The sequence below is a fragment of the Choloepus didactylus genome, chromosome 22, assembly GCF_015220235.1.
Source record: "Choloepus didactylus isolate mChoDid1 chromosome 22, mChoDid1.pri, whole genome shotgun sequence".
Classification (NCBI taxonomy): domain Eukaryota; kingdom Metazoa; phylum Chordata; class Mammalia; order Pilosa; family Megalonychidae; genus Choloepus; species Choloepus didactylus.
The window spans coordinates 24,246,033-24,262,916 of record NC_051328.1 but is presented as its reverse complement, the minus strand read 5'-3'; the positions used below and the strand labels follow the sequence as shown (position 1 = coordinate 24,262,916).

The window sequence follows — 16,884 nt, the reverse complement described above, 5'->3', positions numbered from 1 at the left end:
TTGCATTCACTAACCAAATACTTCTTATGTTTTCACAGAAATTTTTCTAAATGGGTAAACTATAAACAAAACATGTAAGAGACAAGAAACAGAGCTTAGTTCATTTCTTTTAATCAGTTTCCTGACTTTCTTTAGGCCACAACTATCTAAATAAATGGAACAACATGCCACAAATATAGTTTTAAATAAACCTTTTTGAATCTTCCAACAATTTAACAGGAGGCATGCTGGCTTATATATGTTTATGTAAACATATGTGTGGGTAGGGATATACAAATACACACACATATACATACTGTGAAGGAATTCTGGCTCTTATCAAAGTAGTTTACCTTCAGCCAATTTAATATATTTGGCACATCTCTTAAATATAGAGCAAGTGACAAATTTATCATTTGACAAATTGTGGAAGTGAAAATATTACTAAAATAATATTGAAATACAGCTGTGAATGAAAACAAAAAACTTAAAAATTACAAAAAAAAAGTCTGTTTTATCTATTTTAAAATATAAGGAATCAGCCAGTCTTTACTTTCTCTCTCCTAAAGCTGACTGTATTTAAATCGCTGTGAGCCAGGGACTAGATAGGTTTTTATTTTCTGCAACATGAAGACTAGCTGCTAGACATCAATGGAATAAAACCAAGCTAAAAACTTGTTTACAATCCAAGTTTCACTCTTTGTTCTGGGAAGTGTGTCCCTCTGGATGCTCAAAGGAGGAAGGGTGACCTAGATGCTAGTGAAGGGCCTGATGAGCTGGCCCAGCACCTCCGCTGCCCACAGGAATACTGAGTATCCCAGTCCTTCACCCTGAGGGTTTGCCCACTCCAGAAAGCACAGTCCATGGACAAGACAAAAAACAGAGCTCATACCCTTAACACAGTGATCAATCACTCCACAGAGGAAAATGAGGGAGAGACACAGATAACAGGAGAGAAAGACAGGAGGGGTGTGGTAGCTTTGATCAAAACCCAAGGTGGTGTCTTAATAGTAATTGACACTATTGCTAGAATCATCATTGTGATTGTGAGAAAACTGTTGAGAAAACTATTGGTGATCCTTCACTTCCCAGAAGCAACTGAAAGAAAGATAATTCATAAGACTTGCTACTCCTGAAACATTTTCTTTTTATATAAATTTTTAAGAGTAGATTTATAAAATAAAATACATAGAAAAGAGGGGAGCAAAACTAAGTGAACCAAGTTAGTCAAGGTAATTCAAACCATGTATGAATTCAAGTTGAATTCTCTCTGTTCTTATTAAAATTAAAAGGAATCTGGAAATATCTATACATACATACAAATCTATATCTGTATCTATATTTCCATTTCCATCACCATCTCAATTTCCACAGACACCATACCTTAAATGCCCCCCTAAAAAAAAAGTCTCATTCCAAGAGACTACCCACAAGAGGGCGCTTCAAGCTTATTTCCTTTGGACACTTGAGTAAGTATTGAGCACAAATTATCAAACTTCTGAAGAGTAACTCCTGTTCCAAATCCTTTATTTTTCTGTAAGCCATAAATTTGAGAGACGCTAATATTTTATAGGTGTCTATCCTTATCTTAGATTCCAAATCTTCTTAACTAGAGGGTCAAATGCATCAAGTGCTTAGTAAATGAGTCCTTACACTATTAAATGCAGATTAAATTGATGAACAGTGTGTCCATCAACAGAAGAATGGGGAAACAAAATGTGGGATATTATTCCATGGTAAAAAGGAATGAAGTTTTGATACGTACTACAATATGAATGAACCTTGAAGACATGATGATGACTCAAAAGGACAAAAATTGTATGATTTCACTTATGTGAAATATCTAGAATAAGCAAATTCATAGACAGAAAGTAGATTAGAGTTACCATGTGCTTGGGGGAGGGAGAATGGGGAGGTTTTACTTAATGAGTACAATGTCTCAGTTTTGGATGATGAAAAAGTTTTGGTGATGGATGTGGAGATGGTAGCACAACACTGCAAATATAATTAATGCCACTAAATGGTACACTTAAAAATGGTCAAAATGGCAAATTTTATGTTATATATATATTTTTTCCCACAATAAAGAAATGGGAAAAATGATAAACAGTAAAAATTACCATCTTTTAATAAGGTGATATGAATGTGCATAGAGCCAGGTATAATAATGCTTAGGAACACTTTGCTAGTGAAACAGAGAAACCAGGTTTCTTTCCATCATCAGCACTTTAAGCTGCCATATTTCAGCACAGTTTAAAGTGTGGCACATAAGATAATGGTTTTACTTTATAATAAATTAAACTGTAACAGTTCCATTTAATTACTGTTAGAAAAGAAATGCCATCATTTATACCTAGAGAGACTTCCTTGATCAGCTCAGCAGCAGCGTGACAACCTTGAACAAGTATCCTGGTCCAAGTTGACAGATCCCGATGTGTCTCCACCCTGAAAAGATGCATTTCAATGCCCTGCCGAGAGCCTGTCCTGGTAGCAAATGTAAGATCAGATCCAAGTGAAGGTGATCGACATCCGGAACCAGAGTGAACCAACCTAGGACCACAAACAGCAAAGATCAAAAGTAATTAAGGCTTTATGAATGGAAAATGTCAGGAATTCAAGCTGATTGATAAAGCAGAGAAGTATAAAAGCCATTAACAGTTTTTGGACAAGGACATTTCAAAGTAAGATCAATCTTTGAAGTTTAAGTTATTCTGTTTTCCTATAAAATGACACCTAGTGTCACAGTCAGACAAAATACTGGGCTACATGGATCACGGACCCAATTCCCCTTGGGTTATTTTATTTTCTTGTCTATGCCTATTAAAAAATACTATTTTGATTAGGAAATGATAAGCAAACAGAGAACACCTATTCTAGAGGACAGAGGAGGTTGTAGCTAGTAAAGATCTACAGCAAACCCTAACTTGTGTTTTGTCTTTAAAATTCATGCTGACTTCACATTTTACTCTAGAATTCCTTGACCTATGAAGAAATGCTGTGTGAAAAAAGGAAAGAAAAGGTATACAGATTTGAAAGAAGAAATAAAATTGTCTTTGTTCGCAGATGACATGATTGTCTATGTAGAAAATCCCAAAGAAGTGACCAAAAAAACTGGAACTACTAAGCAATTATATAGCAAGATCACAAGATCTAAGGTTAATGTACAGAAGTCAATTGTTTTTTCTTTTTTTTTTTTTTAAGTTTTTATATGACAACTTTTTTTTTTGTTTGTTTGTTTGTTTGTTTCTTTTCCCCATTTTTTTTTTTCCATTTTTATTGAGATTGTTCAGATACCATACAATTATCCAAAGATCCAAAGTGTACAATCACTTGCCCCTGGGTACCCTCATACAGCTGTGCATCCATCACACTTAATTTTTGTTCAATTTTTAGAAACTTTTCATTACTCCAGACAAGAAATAAAGTGAAAGATGAAAAAAGAAAAAAAGAAAAGGAAACTCTAAACCTCCCCTATCCCTAACCAACCCCCCTCAATTGTTGACTCCTAGTATTGATATAGTACGTTTGTTACTGTTTATGAAAAAATGTTGAAATACTACTAACTGTAGTATATAGTTTGTAATAGGTATATAGTTCTTCCCTATATGCCCCTCTATTATTAACTTTTAATTGTATTGTCATACATTTGTTCTGGTTCATGAAGTGATTTCTAGTATTTGTACAGTTGATCATGGACATTGCCCACCATAGGATTCAGTTTTATACATTTCCATCTTTTGACCTCCAGGTTTCCTTCTGGTGACATATATGACTCTGAGCTTCCCCTTTCCACCTCATTCACACACCATTCGGCGCTGTTAGTTATTCTCACATCTTGCTACCAACACCCCTGTTCATTTCCAAACATTTAAGTTCATCCTAATTGAGCATTCTGCTCATACTAAGCAAGAGCATCTACATTCCTTCCACAAGGCAGGAGGGAGAGTCAAAGAAGGTAGAGAGGCAAAAGAAAGAGGAAACAAAAAAAATGACAGCTAGGAAGCAGCAAAAGGAAAAATAACCTTAAATCAAAGTAGAATAAAGAATCAGACAATACCACCAATGTCAAGTGTCTAACATGCCTCCCCTATCCCCCCCTCTTATCTGCAGTCACCTTGGTATATCACCTTTGTTACATTAAAGGAAGCATAATACAATGATTCTATTAGTTACAGTCTCTAGTTTATGCTGATTGCATCCCTCCCCCAATGCCTCCCCATTTTTAACACCTTGCAAGGTTGACATTTGCTTGGTCTCCCTCGTAAAAGAACATATTTGTACATTTTATCACAATTGTTGAATACTCTAGATTTCACCAAGTTACACAGTCCCAGTCGTTATCTTTCCTCCTTTCTTGTGGTGTCTCACATGCTCCCCATCTTCCTCTCTCAACCGTATTCATAGTTACCTTTGTTCATTGTACTTACATTGTTGTGCTACCATCTCCCAAAATTGTGTTCCAAACCACACACTCCTGTCTTCTATCACCCTGTAGTGCTCCCTTTAGTATTTCCTGTAGGGCAGGTGTCTTGTTCACAAAGTCTCTCATTGTCTGTTTGTCAGAAAATATTTTGAGCTCTCCCTCATATTCGAAGGACAGCTTTGCTGGATACAAGATTCTTGGTTGGCAGTTTTTCTCTTTCAGTATCTTAAATATATCACACCACTTCCTTCTTGCCTCCATGGTTTCTGCTGAGAGATCTGCACATATTCTTATTAAGCTTCCTTTGTATGTAATGGATTGCTTTTCTCTTGCTGCTTTCAGGATTCTCTCTTTGTCTTTGACATTTGATAATCTGATTATTAAGTGTCTTGGCGTAGGCCTATTCATCTCTCTTCTGTTTGGAGTACGCTGCGCTTCTTGGATCTGTAATTTTATGTCTTTCATAAGAGATGGGAAGTTTTCATTAATTATTTCCTCTATTATTGCTTCTGCCCCCTTTCCCTTCTCTTCTCCTTCTGGGACACCAATGATACGTACATTATTGTACTTTCTTTCATCCTTGAGTTCCCGGAGATGTTGCTCATATTTTTTCATTCTTTTCTCCATCTGCTCCTTTGCGTGTAGGCTTTCAGGTGTTTTGTTCTCCAGTTCCTGAGTGTTTTCTTCTGCCTCTTGAGATCTGCTGTTGTATGTTTCCATTGTGCCTTTCATCTCTTGTGTTGTGCCTTTCATTTCCATAGATTCTACTAGCAGGTTTTTTGAACTTTTGATTTCTGCCGTATACATGTCCAGTTCTTCCTTTACAGCCTCTATCTCTTTTCCAATATCTTCTCTAAACTTTTTGAATTGATTTAGCATTAGTTGTTTAAATTCCTGTATCTCAGTTGAAGTGTACGTTTGTTCCTTTGACTGGGCCATAACTTTGTTTTTCTTAGTGTAAGTTGTAATTTTCTGTTGTCTAGGCATGGTTTCCTTGGTTATCCAAATCGGGTTTTCTCAGACCAGAACAGGCTCAGGTCCCAGAGGGAAGAAATATTCAGTATCTGGTTTCCCTGCGGGTGTGTCTTAGAAAATTGCTCCACCGTTTGATGCCTCGGGTCACTGTGCTTTTCTGCCCAGCAGGTGACGCCTGTTAGCCTATAATTCTTGACTGGTGTGAGGAGGTATGGCCGTGTTCCCCCAGGCTCTGGGGTCTGGTTCTGAATGGAAAGGGCCCCACCCCTTTCCTCCTAGAGAAGACAGACCCCTCAGGTGGAGGTCATTAGCATTTCAATGGTCTTGCTCTCTGCTTGTGGTGTCTCCACCCTTCCCAGAGTCACAGCCCTGGAAACTGAAAATGACTGGGGCTTTCTCCACTGAGCCAAAAAAGAAACAGATAGTCCCCTTCAGACCCAGTCCAAGGCAACCCTCCGGCTCTCCCAGGTCAGTCGTCACCCAACGCCTTTGTCTGTTTTTTTTGGGGCTGCGTACCTGTAGTGAGCAGTTCACACTCGCTACTTAAAACCCCAGTTGGAGCTCAGCTGAGCTGTATTCGCTTGTTGGGAGAGAGCTTCTCTGTGGCACCACGCAGCTCTGCAGCTCGGGCTATGGGGGAGGGGGTCTCCCGACCTGGTTCCGCAGGTTTTACTTACAGATTTTATGCTGTGTTCTCGGGCATTCCTCCCAATTCAGGTTGGTGTATGATGAGTGGATGGTCTCGTTTGTCCCCCCGCAGTTATTCTGGATTATTTACTAGTTGTTTCTGGTTTTTTGTAGTTGTTCCAGGGGGACTACTTAGTTTCCACTCCTTTCTATGCCGCCATCTTGCCCGACTCCCCTATATGACAACTTTTTATATTTGACCGACATTGTAATCATACCCAAAATTTCAGTTTGCAAAAGTAATCCTGATTACTTTCAAAATCATTTCTGTTTTGTTCTTTTTTTTTTTTTCCATTTTTATTGAGATTGTTCAGATACCATACAATTATCCAAAGATCCAAAGTGTACAATCACTTGCCCCTGGGTACCCTCATACAGCTGTGCATCCATTACACTTAATTTTTGTCCAATTCTTAGAAACTTTTCATTACTCCAGACAAGAAATAAAGTGAAAGATGAAAAAAGAAAAAAAGAAAAGGAAACTCTAAACCTCCCCATCCCTAACCAACCCCCATCAATTGTTGACTCCTAGTATTGATATAGTACGTTTGTTACTGTTTATGAAAAAATGTTGAAATACTACTAACTGTAGTATATAGTTTGTAATAGGTATATAGTTCTTCCCTATATTCCCCTCTATTATGAACTTCTAATTGTATTGTCATACATTTGTTCTGGTTCATGAAGTGATTTCCAGTATTTGTATAGTTGATCATGGACATTGCCCACCATAGGATTGTTTTATACATTTCCATCTTTTGACCTCCAGCTTTCCTTCTGGTGACATATATGACTCTGAGCTTCCCCTTTCCACCTCATTCACACACCATTCGGCGCTGTTAGTTATTCTCACATCTTGCTACCAACACCCCTGTTCATTTCCAAACATTTAAGTTCATCCTAACTGAACATTCTGCTCATACTAAGCAAGAGCATCTACATTTCTTCCACAAGGCAGGAGGGAGAGTCAAAGAAGGTAGAGAGGCAAAAGAAAGAGGAAACAAAAAAAAAAATGACAGCTAGGAAGCAGCAAAAGGAAAAATAACCTTAAATCAAAGTAGAATAAAGAATCAGACAATACCACCAATGTCAAGCGTCTAACATGCCTCCCCATCCCCCCCTCTTATCTGCATTCACCTTGGTATATCACCTTTGTTACATTAAAGGAAGCATAATACCATGATTCTATTAGTTACAGTCTCTAGTTTATGCTGATTGCATCCCTCCCCCAATGCCTCCCCATTTTTAACACCTTGCAAGGTTGACATTTGCTTGTTCTCCCCCGTAAAAGAACATATTTGTACATTTTATCACAATTGTTGAATACTCTAGATTTCACCAAGTTACACAGTCCCAGTCGTTATCTTTCCTCCTTTCTTGTGGTGTCTCACATGCTCCCCATCTTTCTCTCTCAACCGTATTCATAGTTACCTTTGTTCAGTGTACTTACATTGTTGTGCTATCATCTCCCAAAATTGTGTTCCAAACCACACACTCCTGTCTTCTATCACCCTGTAGTGCTCCCTTTAGTATTTCCTGTAGGGCAGGTGTCTTGTTCACAAAGTCTCTCATTGTCTGTTTGTCAGAAAATATTTTGGGCTCTCCCTCATATTTGAAGGACAGCTTTGCTGGATACAGGATTCTTGGTTGGTGGTTTTTCTCTTTCAGTATCTTAAATATATCACATCACTTCCTTCTTGCCTCCATGGTTTCTGCTGAGAGATCCGCACATAGTCTTATTAAGCTTCCTTTGTATGTAATAGATTGCTTTTCTCTTGCTGCTTTCAGGATTCTCTCTTTGTCTTTGACATTTGATAATCTGATTATTAAGTGTCTTGGTGTAGGCCTCTTCATATCTCTTCTGTTTGGAGTACGCCGTGCTTCTTGGATCTGTAATTTTATGTCTTTCATAAGAGATGGGAAATTTTCATTAATTATTTCCTCTATTATTGCTTCTGTCCCCTTTCCCTTCTCTTCTCCTTCTGGGACACCAATGATACGTACATTATTGTACTTTCTTTCATCCTTGAGTTCCCGGAGACGTTGCTCATATTTTTTCATTCTTTTCTCCATCTGCTCCTTTGCGTGTAGGCTTTCAGGTGTTTTGTTCTCCAGTTCCTGAGTGTTTTCTTCTGCCTCTTGAGATCTGCTGTTGTATGTTTCCATTGTGCCTTTCATCTCTTGTGTTGTGCCTTTCATTTCCATAGATTCTACTAGTAGGTTTTTTGAACTTTTGATTTCTGCCGTATACATGCCCAGTGCTTCCTTTACAGCCTCTATCTCTTTTGCAATATCTTCTCTAAACTTTTTGAATTGATTTAGCATTAGTTGTTTAAATTCCTGTATCTCAGTTGAAGTGTACGTTTGTTCCTTTGACTGGGCCATAACTTTGTTTTTCTTAGTGTAGGTTGTAATTTTCTGTTGTCTAGGCATGGTTTCCTTGGTTATCCAAATCGGGTTTTCTCAGACCAGAACAGGCTCAGGTCCCAGAGGGAAGAAATATTCAGTATCTGGTTTCCCTGCGGGTGTGTCTTAGAAAATTGCTCCACCCTTTGATGCCTCAGGTCACTGTGCTTTTCTGCCCAGCAGGTGATGCCTGTTAGCCTATAATTCTTGAGTGGTGTGAGGCGGTGTGGCCGTGTTCCCCCAGGCTCTGGGGTCTGGTTCTGAATGGAAAGGGCCCCACCCCTTTTCTCCTAGAGAAGACAGACCTGCCAGGTGGAGGTCATTAGCATTTCAATGGTCTTGCTCTCTGTTTGTGTTGTCTCCACCCTTCTCCGCTTCACAGCCCTGGAAACTGAAAATGACTGGGGCTTTCTCCACTGAGCCGAAAAAGAATCAGATAGCCCCCTTCAGACCCAGTCCAAGGCTCTCCAAGGTCAATCGTCACCCAAAGCCTCTGTCTGTTTTTTGGGGATGTGTACCTGTAGTGAGCAGTTCATACTCGCTACTTAAAACCCCAGTTGGAGCTCAGCTGAGCTGTATTCGCTTGCTGGGAGAGAGCTTCTCTGTGGCACCACGTGGCTCCGCAGCTCGGGCTATGGGGGAGGGGGTTTCACGACCTGGTTCCGCAGGTTTTACTTACAGATTTTATGCTGTGTTCTCGGGCATTCCTCCCAATTCAGGTTGGTGTATGATGAATCGATGGTCTCGTTTGTTGCCCTGCAGTTATTCTGGATTATTTACTCATTGTTTCTGGTTTTTTGTAGTTGTTCCAGGGGGACTACTTAGCTTCCACTCCTCTCTATGCCGCCATCTTGCCCGACCCCCCAATTGCTTTTTCATATACTAATAATAAACAACTGGAATTTGAAATTAAGACACAATACCATTTACATTAGCATCCAAAAATGAAATTCTTAGGCATAAATCTAACAAAATCAGTATAGGATCTATATGAGGCAAGCTACAAAACCCTGATAAAAGAAACCAAAGAAGATCTAAATAAATGGAGAGATATGCCATGTTCATGAATAGGAAGACTCAGTATTGTTAAGATGTCAAGTTGATCTATAGATTCAACATAATCCCGATAAAAATCCCACCAAGTTATTTTGGGTATATTAACAAATATACCCAAAATAACAAATTGTTAATTATATTAACAAATATACCCAAAATAACAAATATACCCAAAATATAGGCAAAAACCCAAAATAGCAAACACAATACTAAAGAACAAAGGTGGAAGACTAACACTACCCAACTTTAAGACTTACCTTAAACCACAGTAATAAAGACAGTGTAGTATTGGCAAAAGAATAGACAAACTGATCAATGAAGCAGAAAGGAAGCCCAGAAATAGAACCACACAAATATAGTCAACTGATCTCTGACAAAGGAGCAAAAGCAATTCACTGGAGAAAGGATAGTCTTTTTAACAAATGGTGCTGGAACAACTAAATATCCTTGTGCAAGAACATGACACATGAACTTACACTCCATAAAAATTAACTCAAAATGGATCTTAGACCTAAACCTAAAATACAAAACTGTAAACCTTCTAAAAGATTACATAGGAGAAAAACTAGGTGGCCTTGGGTTTGGGGATGAGCTTTTAGATAGAACACCAAAAGCAGGATCCATGAGAGAAAAAAAAATCGATAAGCTAGGTTTATTAAAATTAAAAACTTCTGCTCTGCAAAAGACATTATTAAGGGAATGACGAAACAAGCTACAAAATGGGAGAAAATATTTGCAAAACACGTATATGATATAGGACTTGTATCAAAATATACAAAGAGCTCTTAAAACTCAACATTAAGAAAATAATCAACCCAATTAAAAAATGGACAAAAGATCTGAACAGACACCTCACCAAAGAAGATATACAGTTGGGAATAAGCATATTAAAAGATGCTGTCAGGAAATTGCAAATTAATTGTCACAAATATACCACACTAATGGAGGATGTGTTAGTGCTAGGGGAAGGGGTGTGAGGGGATGGGTATATGTAATGTTGATCTACTGTTCTATGAATCTAAAACTATACCAAAAAAATAAAGCCTATTAATTATTTAAAAATGATTCCATCATCAAAGAAGTTTGGGAAAAGCTGGGTTAAACAAAGTTATACAAGTTTCTCTACTGGAGGACTTTAGCACAAATATGCTATTTAATGTGTATGCAAATTTCCAAAAGGATGAAGAAGTCTACAGCATTTTCCAAATTTATTAGTCAACAAACCTTTTAATTCTGCCTCCCACAGAAACTCACATAGGGCCTTACCTTGCAGAAGCTCTCCAAGGGCTTTTCAACTATGGTAGCCACTGATTCCACTCGGGAGGACACTTATTCTCCCAGATCTCTCTTTCCCTAACTATAAACATGTTTGAACAGACAATGTAGATTGGATCCTGGATCTGCCACAACTGTATTGAACAAATACAGGTTAAATAACCTAGTAAGTCTCAGTTTCTGATAATAGCTACTTGTGGTAGGCTGAATAATGGCCCCTAAAGATGTATATGCCTTAACCTCCCAAAACCTGTGAATATGTTACCTTACATGACAACAGGGACTTTCTGATGTGATTAAGTTAAGGATCTTGAGATGGGAAGATTATCCTGGATTATCTGGGTGGGCTCAGTATCACAAAGGTCCTTATTAAAGGGAAGCTAAGTGGTCAAAGTAAGAGATGAGATTTCGTTTAGGAATATATCTAGAGATATCTTAAATTTAAAATATGTGGAAGAAGCTTACATTCTAGTTCGGAGGTCAGAAAATGCAAGGTGGATAACTCTTTGCTTAGACATTTCTATGTGCCATTGGAAGGATGGAGGGGAAACCCACCATATTCCATAGCAATCCCTCAGCAATGTTTTTCCTACCCCCTTAATCCCCCATGCCCACACACAGCTTTCCCTATCACTAACACATCCTCCATTAGGGTGGCATATTTGTGACAATTAATTTGCAATTCCCTAATGGCATACAGGATTTTCGTACACCAAGAGAGAAGTACATAAAATGGTTCTAAGCTTCATTATAGGCTTTAGGTTTATACTATTTTTCTACAAATTTGCTGGTTCTTTCCTTCACTTCTCTAATTGTAACCTGAACAAGAAGATGCCTAACCTGGGATCATGGGATTGAGAAAGTCTTCTTGACTAAAAGGCGGAAAACAAATGAAACAAAATAAATTTTCATTGGCTAAGAGATTTCAAATAGAGTTGAGAGGTCATTCTGGAGGTTATTCCTATGCATTATATAGATATTCCTTTTTAGTTTCTAGTGTATTAGATTAGCTAGAAAGAAATAACTGAATCTGTTGAACTGTAATCCAGTAGACTTGATTCTTGATGATAACTGTATAACTATATAACATTTATCATGTGACCATGTGATTGTGAAAACCTTGTGACTGATACCCCCTTTACTCAGAGTATGGGCAGATGAGTAATAAAATAAAGACATATACATACATAGTTTTATATTTATATATACATAAAGTAATAGGGGGGATAAAGGGTATTGGATAGTTTGGGTGTTCTTTTAAAAATTTTTTTTTTCTTGATTTTGGAGTAATGAAAATGTTTTAAAATTGATTACAGTGATGAACACACAACTATATGACGATACTGTGAGCCACTGATTGTATACTTTGGATGGATTATATAGTGTGCAAATATATCTCAATAAAATTGCATTAAGAGACAAAACAAAACAGGCTCCCTCACAGGAAAACAACAACAACAACAACATGCCTAAGAGCAGCAGTGGTATGTTCCTTACAGCACATTTCCTTAACGTTGTCAGATTATCACAATTGGTTCAGACAATAAAGTGTGCATCTCTCAAAGAAAAGCCATTTTTTTTCCCTAATCTATCAACTGGCTCTAAACTAGAATCACCTGGTGCATAGCTTTTAAAAACTACTGATGTCTGGTTCATACCCCCATAAATTCAAATTTAATTGGTCTGTGTTGAGGCCCAGTCATCCTTGTTTTACTAAAAGCTTTCCAGATCATTCAAATATATAGGCAGAATTGAGAACCACTGCATCAGTAGTTAGCCAATTTTTTGGTTTCAGGACCCTTTTATGGTCTTAATTACTGAGTGTAGCTTACAAGGAGTAACAGTGTGATTGTGAAAACCTTGTGGATTGCACTCCCTTTATCCAGTGTATGGATGGATGAGTAGAAAAATGGGGACAAAACCTAAATGAAAAATAGGGTGGGATGGGGGGGTGATTTGGGTGTTCTTTTTTAATTTCTATTTTTTTATTCTTATTCTGATTCTTTCTGGTGTAAGGAAAATGTTCAAAAATAGATTGGGGTGATGAACGCACAACTATAAGATGGTACTGTGAACAGCTGATTGTACACCAAAGAAGCTGATTGTACACCAAAGAAGACATATGAAGGGCTAATAAGCATCTGAAAAGATGCTCAACATCATTGGTCATTAGGAAATGCAAATCAAAACCATGAGATACCATTTCACACCCACAAGAATGGCTGTAATAAGAAAGTCAGGCAATAACAAGTGTGGTCGAGATTTGGAAAAACTAGATCCCTGATACATTGCTGGTGGGAACGTAAAATGCTACAAAGAGTTTGGAAAATGTTTTGGCAGTTTCTTAAGAAGGTAAACATATAACCATATGGCCCAGCAAGAAAAATGAAAGCATGCGTTCACGGAAAGACACATACGTGAATGTTCAAAGCTGTATTATTTATAATAACCCCAAACTGGAAACAACACAAATATTCCTCAACAAGTGAAGAGATAAACAATATGTGCATCCATGCAATGGAATATTATTTAGCATTAAAAAGGAACAAATGACTGACACAGAAAACAATATGAATGAACCTCATAAACCTTATGCCAAATGAAAAAAGCCCAATGTAAAAGACTGCATATTGTATGATTCCATTTATATAAAACGTCCAGAAAAGGCAACTATAGAGAGACAGAGAGCAGATCAGTGGTTGCCTTGGGCTGGGGTGGGGATTAATTGGAAATGGGCATGAGAAAACTTTTCTGGGTGACAGAAAAGTTCTAAGATTGGATTGTGGCAATGGTTACACACCCGCATAAACTAAGAATAATTGGACTGTATGATCTGTAATAATTGAATTGTTGAATGAATTGAATGATCGTTGAATTCTATGGGCGGATTTTATGGTATGTAAATTGTACATCAATAAAGTTGTTGAAAATACATAAAAAAAATTCATTGGTCTCTCTTGCACTTTGAATGGACTTTTTTTTTTTTTAAACTTACACATGATTTTGTAACATCATGTATTGGTCATTTGGAAAATATTTGCTCAATGGTTTATGCAGATTTTCCAAATCTTAAAAGCATTTCATTATACAATATCAATAAATCCCATGTTAACACCAGCATTGATCTCATCAGAAAAGTCTAAGTATTGGGAAGCTGTCAAGCTTATGATGGCAGATAGAGCTTTCCAAAATTCTAATATTTGTTTGAAAGCTACAATTTTATCTTTGGCAACAAATACTGCCAGAGTTTTCCTTGAACTGACAGATTCATTTGTTCATTTTAGAGAAATATCTGACCATGGTTTGTCAGTCAGTTGTTCTTTGGAATAAAAAATGGTGTTCCATAAAGAAAGCAGCTAGTTCAGCTGGCAGCATAATCACACGTGTTTTTCCTTGAGACAACCATCACACTTCAGTACGAGCAGAAGTGCTTTATGAGTACTTCCCATTTCATCACACAAAATATTAAAATGATGTATACTCAGTGGTCAAGATTAAATAAAGTTAATCATTTTTACTGCTTCAACAAAGACATTCTGAAGTGAAATTGGCTTTTTGTTCCGGCAAGTAAGTATGTGGCAGTGAAGAATACAATGACTGATACAGTTTGGTGTCATTGCCTTGATTCATGCTAAGGCACCAGCGGTTTTACTCACATTGCTTTTGCACCCTCAGTGCAAATATCAACATAATGAAAAAGCAAATAACATCTTAGTATTCCTATGAAAATAGTTCTGAACTCACAGACTGCCTGACAAGGGGATCCCCAGAGGTCCATGAAGTATACTTTGAGAACCACGGTACTGAGCTGATTCCCATAAAGCCAACATGCCTGTTAAACATTAACTATCTTAGTAAGAGATAAACAAGTTTCAAAATTACTCCACGCATGATCCAGGTAAGACAGGCTATTGGGGAAAGTGACAGAGTGTATTCCACCGTATTTGGTTTGATTGTTAATCCCAAATCAGACATTAAAAAATATAAAGTCGAGAAGAATATTTTTCCTACAGATTGTAGGAAAGATTGAAATATTTGGTGGAGAGAATCTAATTCAAACCAGCTGCCAGAATCTTGCTGAGAATTGGTTAGGACAAAACTGCCAAAAGCTCCCCTTTTGTGGGGGAGGTCAGATGAGCTCATGCAAAGCTTTTCAGCAGCTTTTGCCCCTTAAGTCCCATAAGCACACTACCACTCAATTTTCCACATTGTAAAGTAGCCCCATTTTCTTTGAAAATTGTTTTCTCCTAAGTTAAAGAAAGCTTATAGGAAAAGGCTACAAAATCGACATCCTGCAAAATCCACAAGTCTTTCTGCCTGTATCATACATCTGACTTTAATCTCAAGAAAGGTGTAAAATAAAAATCCTCTTCATTTATCACTTTGTTTTACTTAATTCAGCATGAAATAGCCAATAAGAAAACACACATATACACACAGTTTTGGTTTCCAAGAATCTGTAAATATGTAATCCAAAATGGTACTCCACAAACGGTAACTCAATGTTAATTTATATCACCCTAAGAATGTTCTCAGATTGTATACTACAATTAATTCTGAATTTATCACAGACTTTCTATTTTGTGGATAATCAACATCCTTAATTTCTTTTCTATTCCTTCCCTATGTGTGTATATTCTCTCTCTCTCTCTTTTTTCTGGTGGCCTTATTACTCATAAGAACATGCTGCAAAATATTAGAAACAGAGTTACTGAAACTGAACACTCAGCCCTTTCTCCTTACATATATACATACACTTTACTTTCTGGCCTTGCCTCCCTCTGTGGGATACATCCTGGTCTGTTTCCATCTTCTGGTCTCTTAGTGGCCACACTTCTCCCATCTGAGTGGCAGAGGATGATTAAACCCCACTTAATTCTAGCATTCAGCGACTCCTGGACAACATAGTCACATGGAAAGACTAAACCTCTCATCTGTCTACCATCTTTGCTCCTTAACCACCAGCATTTTCAGAACAAGGAGTAAAGAATCCCTGCTATTACATTAAAACTTAAGAGCTAAAATAATCAGTGAGCTATAGGCACCACCCATTTAATTTAATTAATGGCCAGTTCAATCTGCATGTCTAAGTTGATCCAAATAATGCATTTGAATTCCTCACATTTAAAATATAACTTTCACTACTTGTAATAACTGTCAGGTAGAGCCAGAGTTCCTCTTTTAGCAAAGGCCAAAGTAAACCAATTATATTTTAAAAATAGAATTCGTTGGCATAATTTTCATTTAATAATAATTATAATTAAAGCAACTAACATCTAAGTACTTAGAATTTGTTAGGCACTGTTCTAGGCATTTTATAAGCACTATCTCATTTAATATTCACACTCACCCAATGAAACACCTGTGGTACCTAAAGATTAAGTAACATGCTCCTAATTACTTGCTTCAAGTGGCAGAACAGGGATTCAAACTCAGCTTATTATGGATTATTCTTAGTCCCTTCTATTAAATCTTGTTGGATTTTTTGTTTTTATTATAACAGCTTTATTGAAATTCACACACCATACAATTCACCCCATTAAGGTATGTAATTCAATCGTTTTTAGTATGTTCACAGAGTTGAGCAACCATCACCACAGTCAATTTTAGCACACTTTCATCACCTCAAGAAGAAACCTCATACTCTTTAGCTATCACCCCCCTTCCTCCATATTCTTCCTCCATCCTCGCCTGCCCTTCATCCCGGCCCTAAGCAACCAGTAATCTACTTTCTGCCTCTACAAGTTTCCCCGTTCTGGATGTTTCATATGAATGGAATCATATAATATGTGGTTTTTTGTCACCATCTTCTTTCACTTTGCATGTTTTCAAGGTTCATCCATGTATTGGTACCTCATTCCTTTCTATGGCTGAATAATATTCCATTGTATGGATATATTACATTTTTGATTAGCCATTGTCAGGTGATAGCCATTTGAGTTGTATCTACGTTTTGCCTCTTATTAATTGCCAATTAATTGGCAATTGGGTTATTTATTGCCAATTTTTAAACTGGGTTCTTTATGTTTTTATAATGAGTTGTAAGTTCTTTATATATTCTAGGTATAAGTCCCTTATCAGAT

The 16,884-nt window shown here is 37.3% G+C and overlaps 1 protein-coding gene across 1 annotated transcript in view; it reads right to left on the bottom strand.

The window, feature by feature from the left end:
• Positions 1-16,884, bottom strand: part of SNTB2 (syntrophin beta 2) — a 157,194-nt gene that overhangs the window by 18,996 nt on the left and 121,314 nt on the right. The window contains exon 5 of the mRNA XM_037816055.1: positions 2,333-2,529. Within this exon, the coding sequence (XP_037671983.1) occupies positions 2,333-2,529 (197 nt within the window). The remainder of the gene's footprint in view (positions 1-2,332; positions 2,530-16,884) is intronic.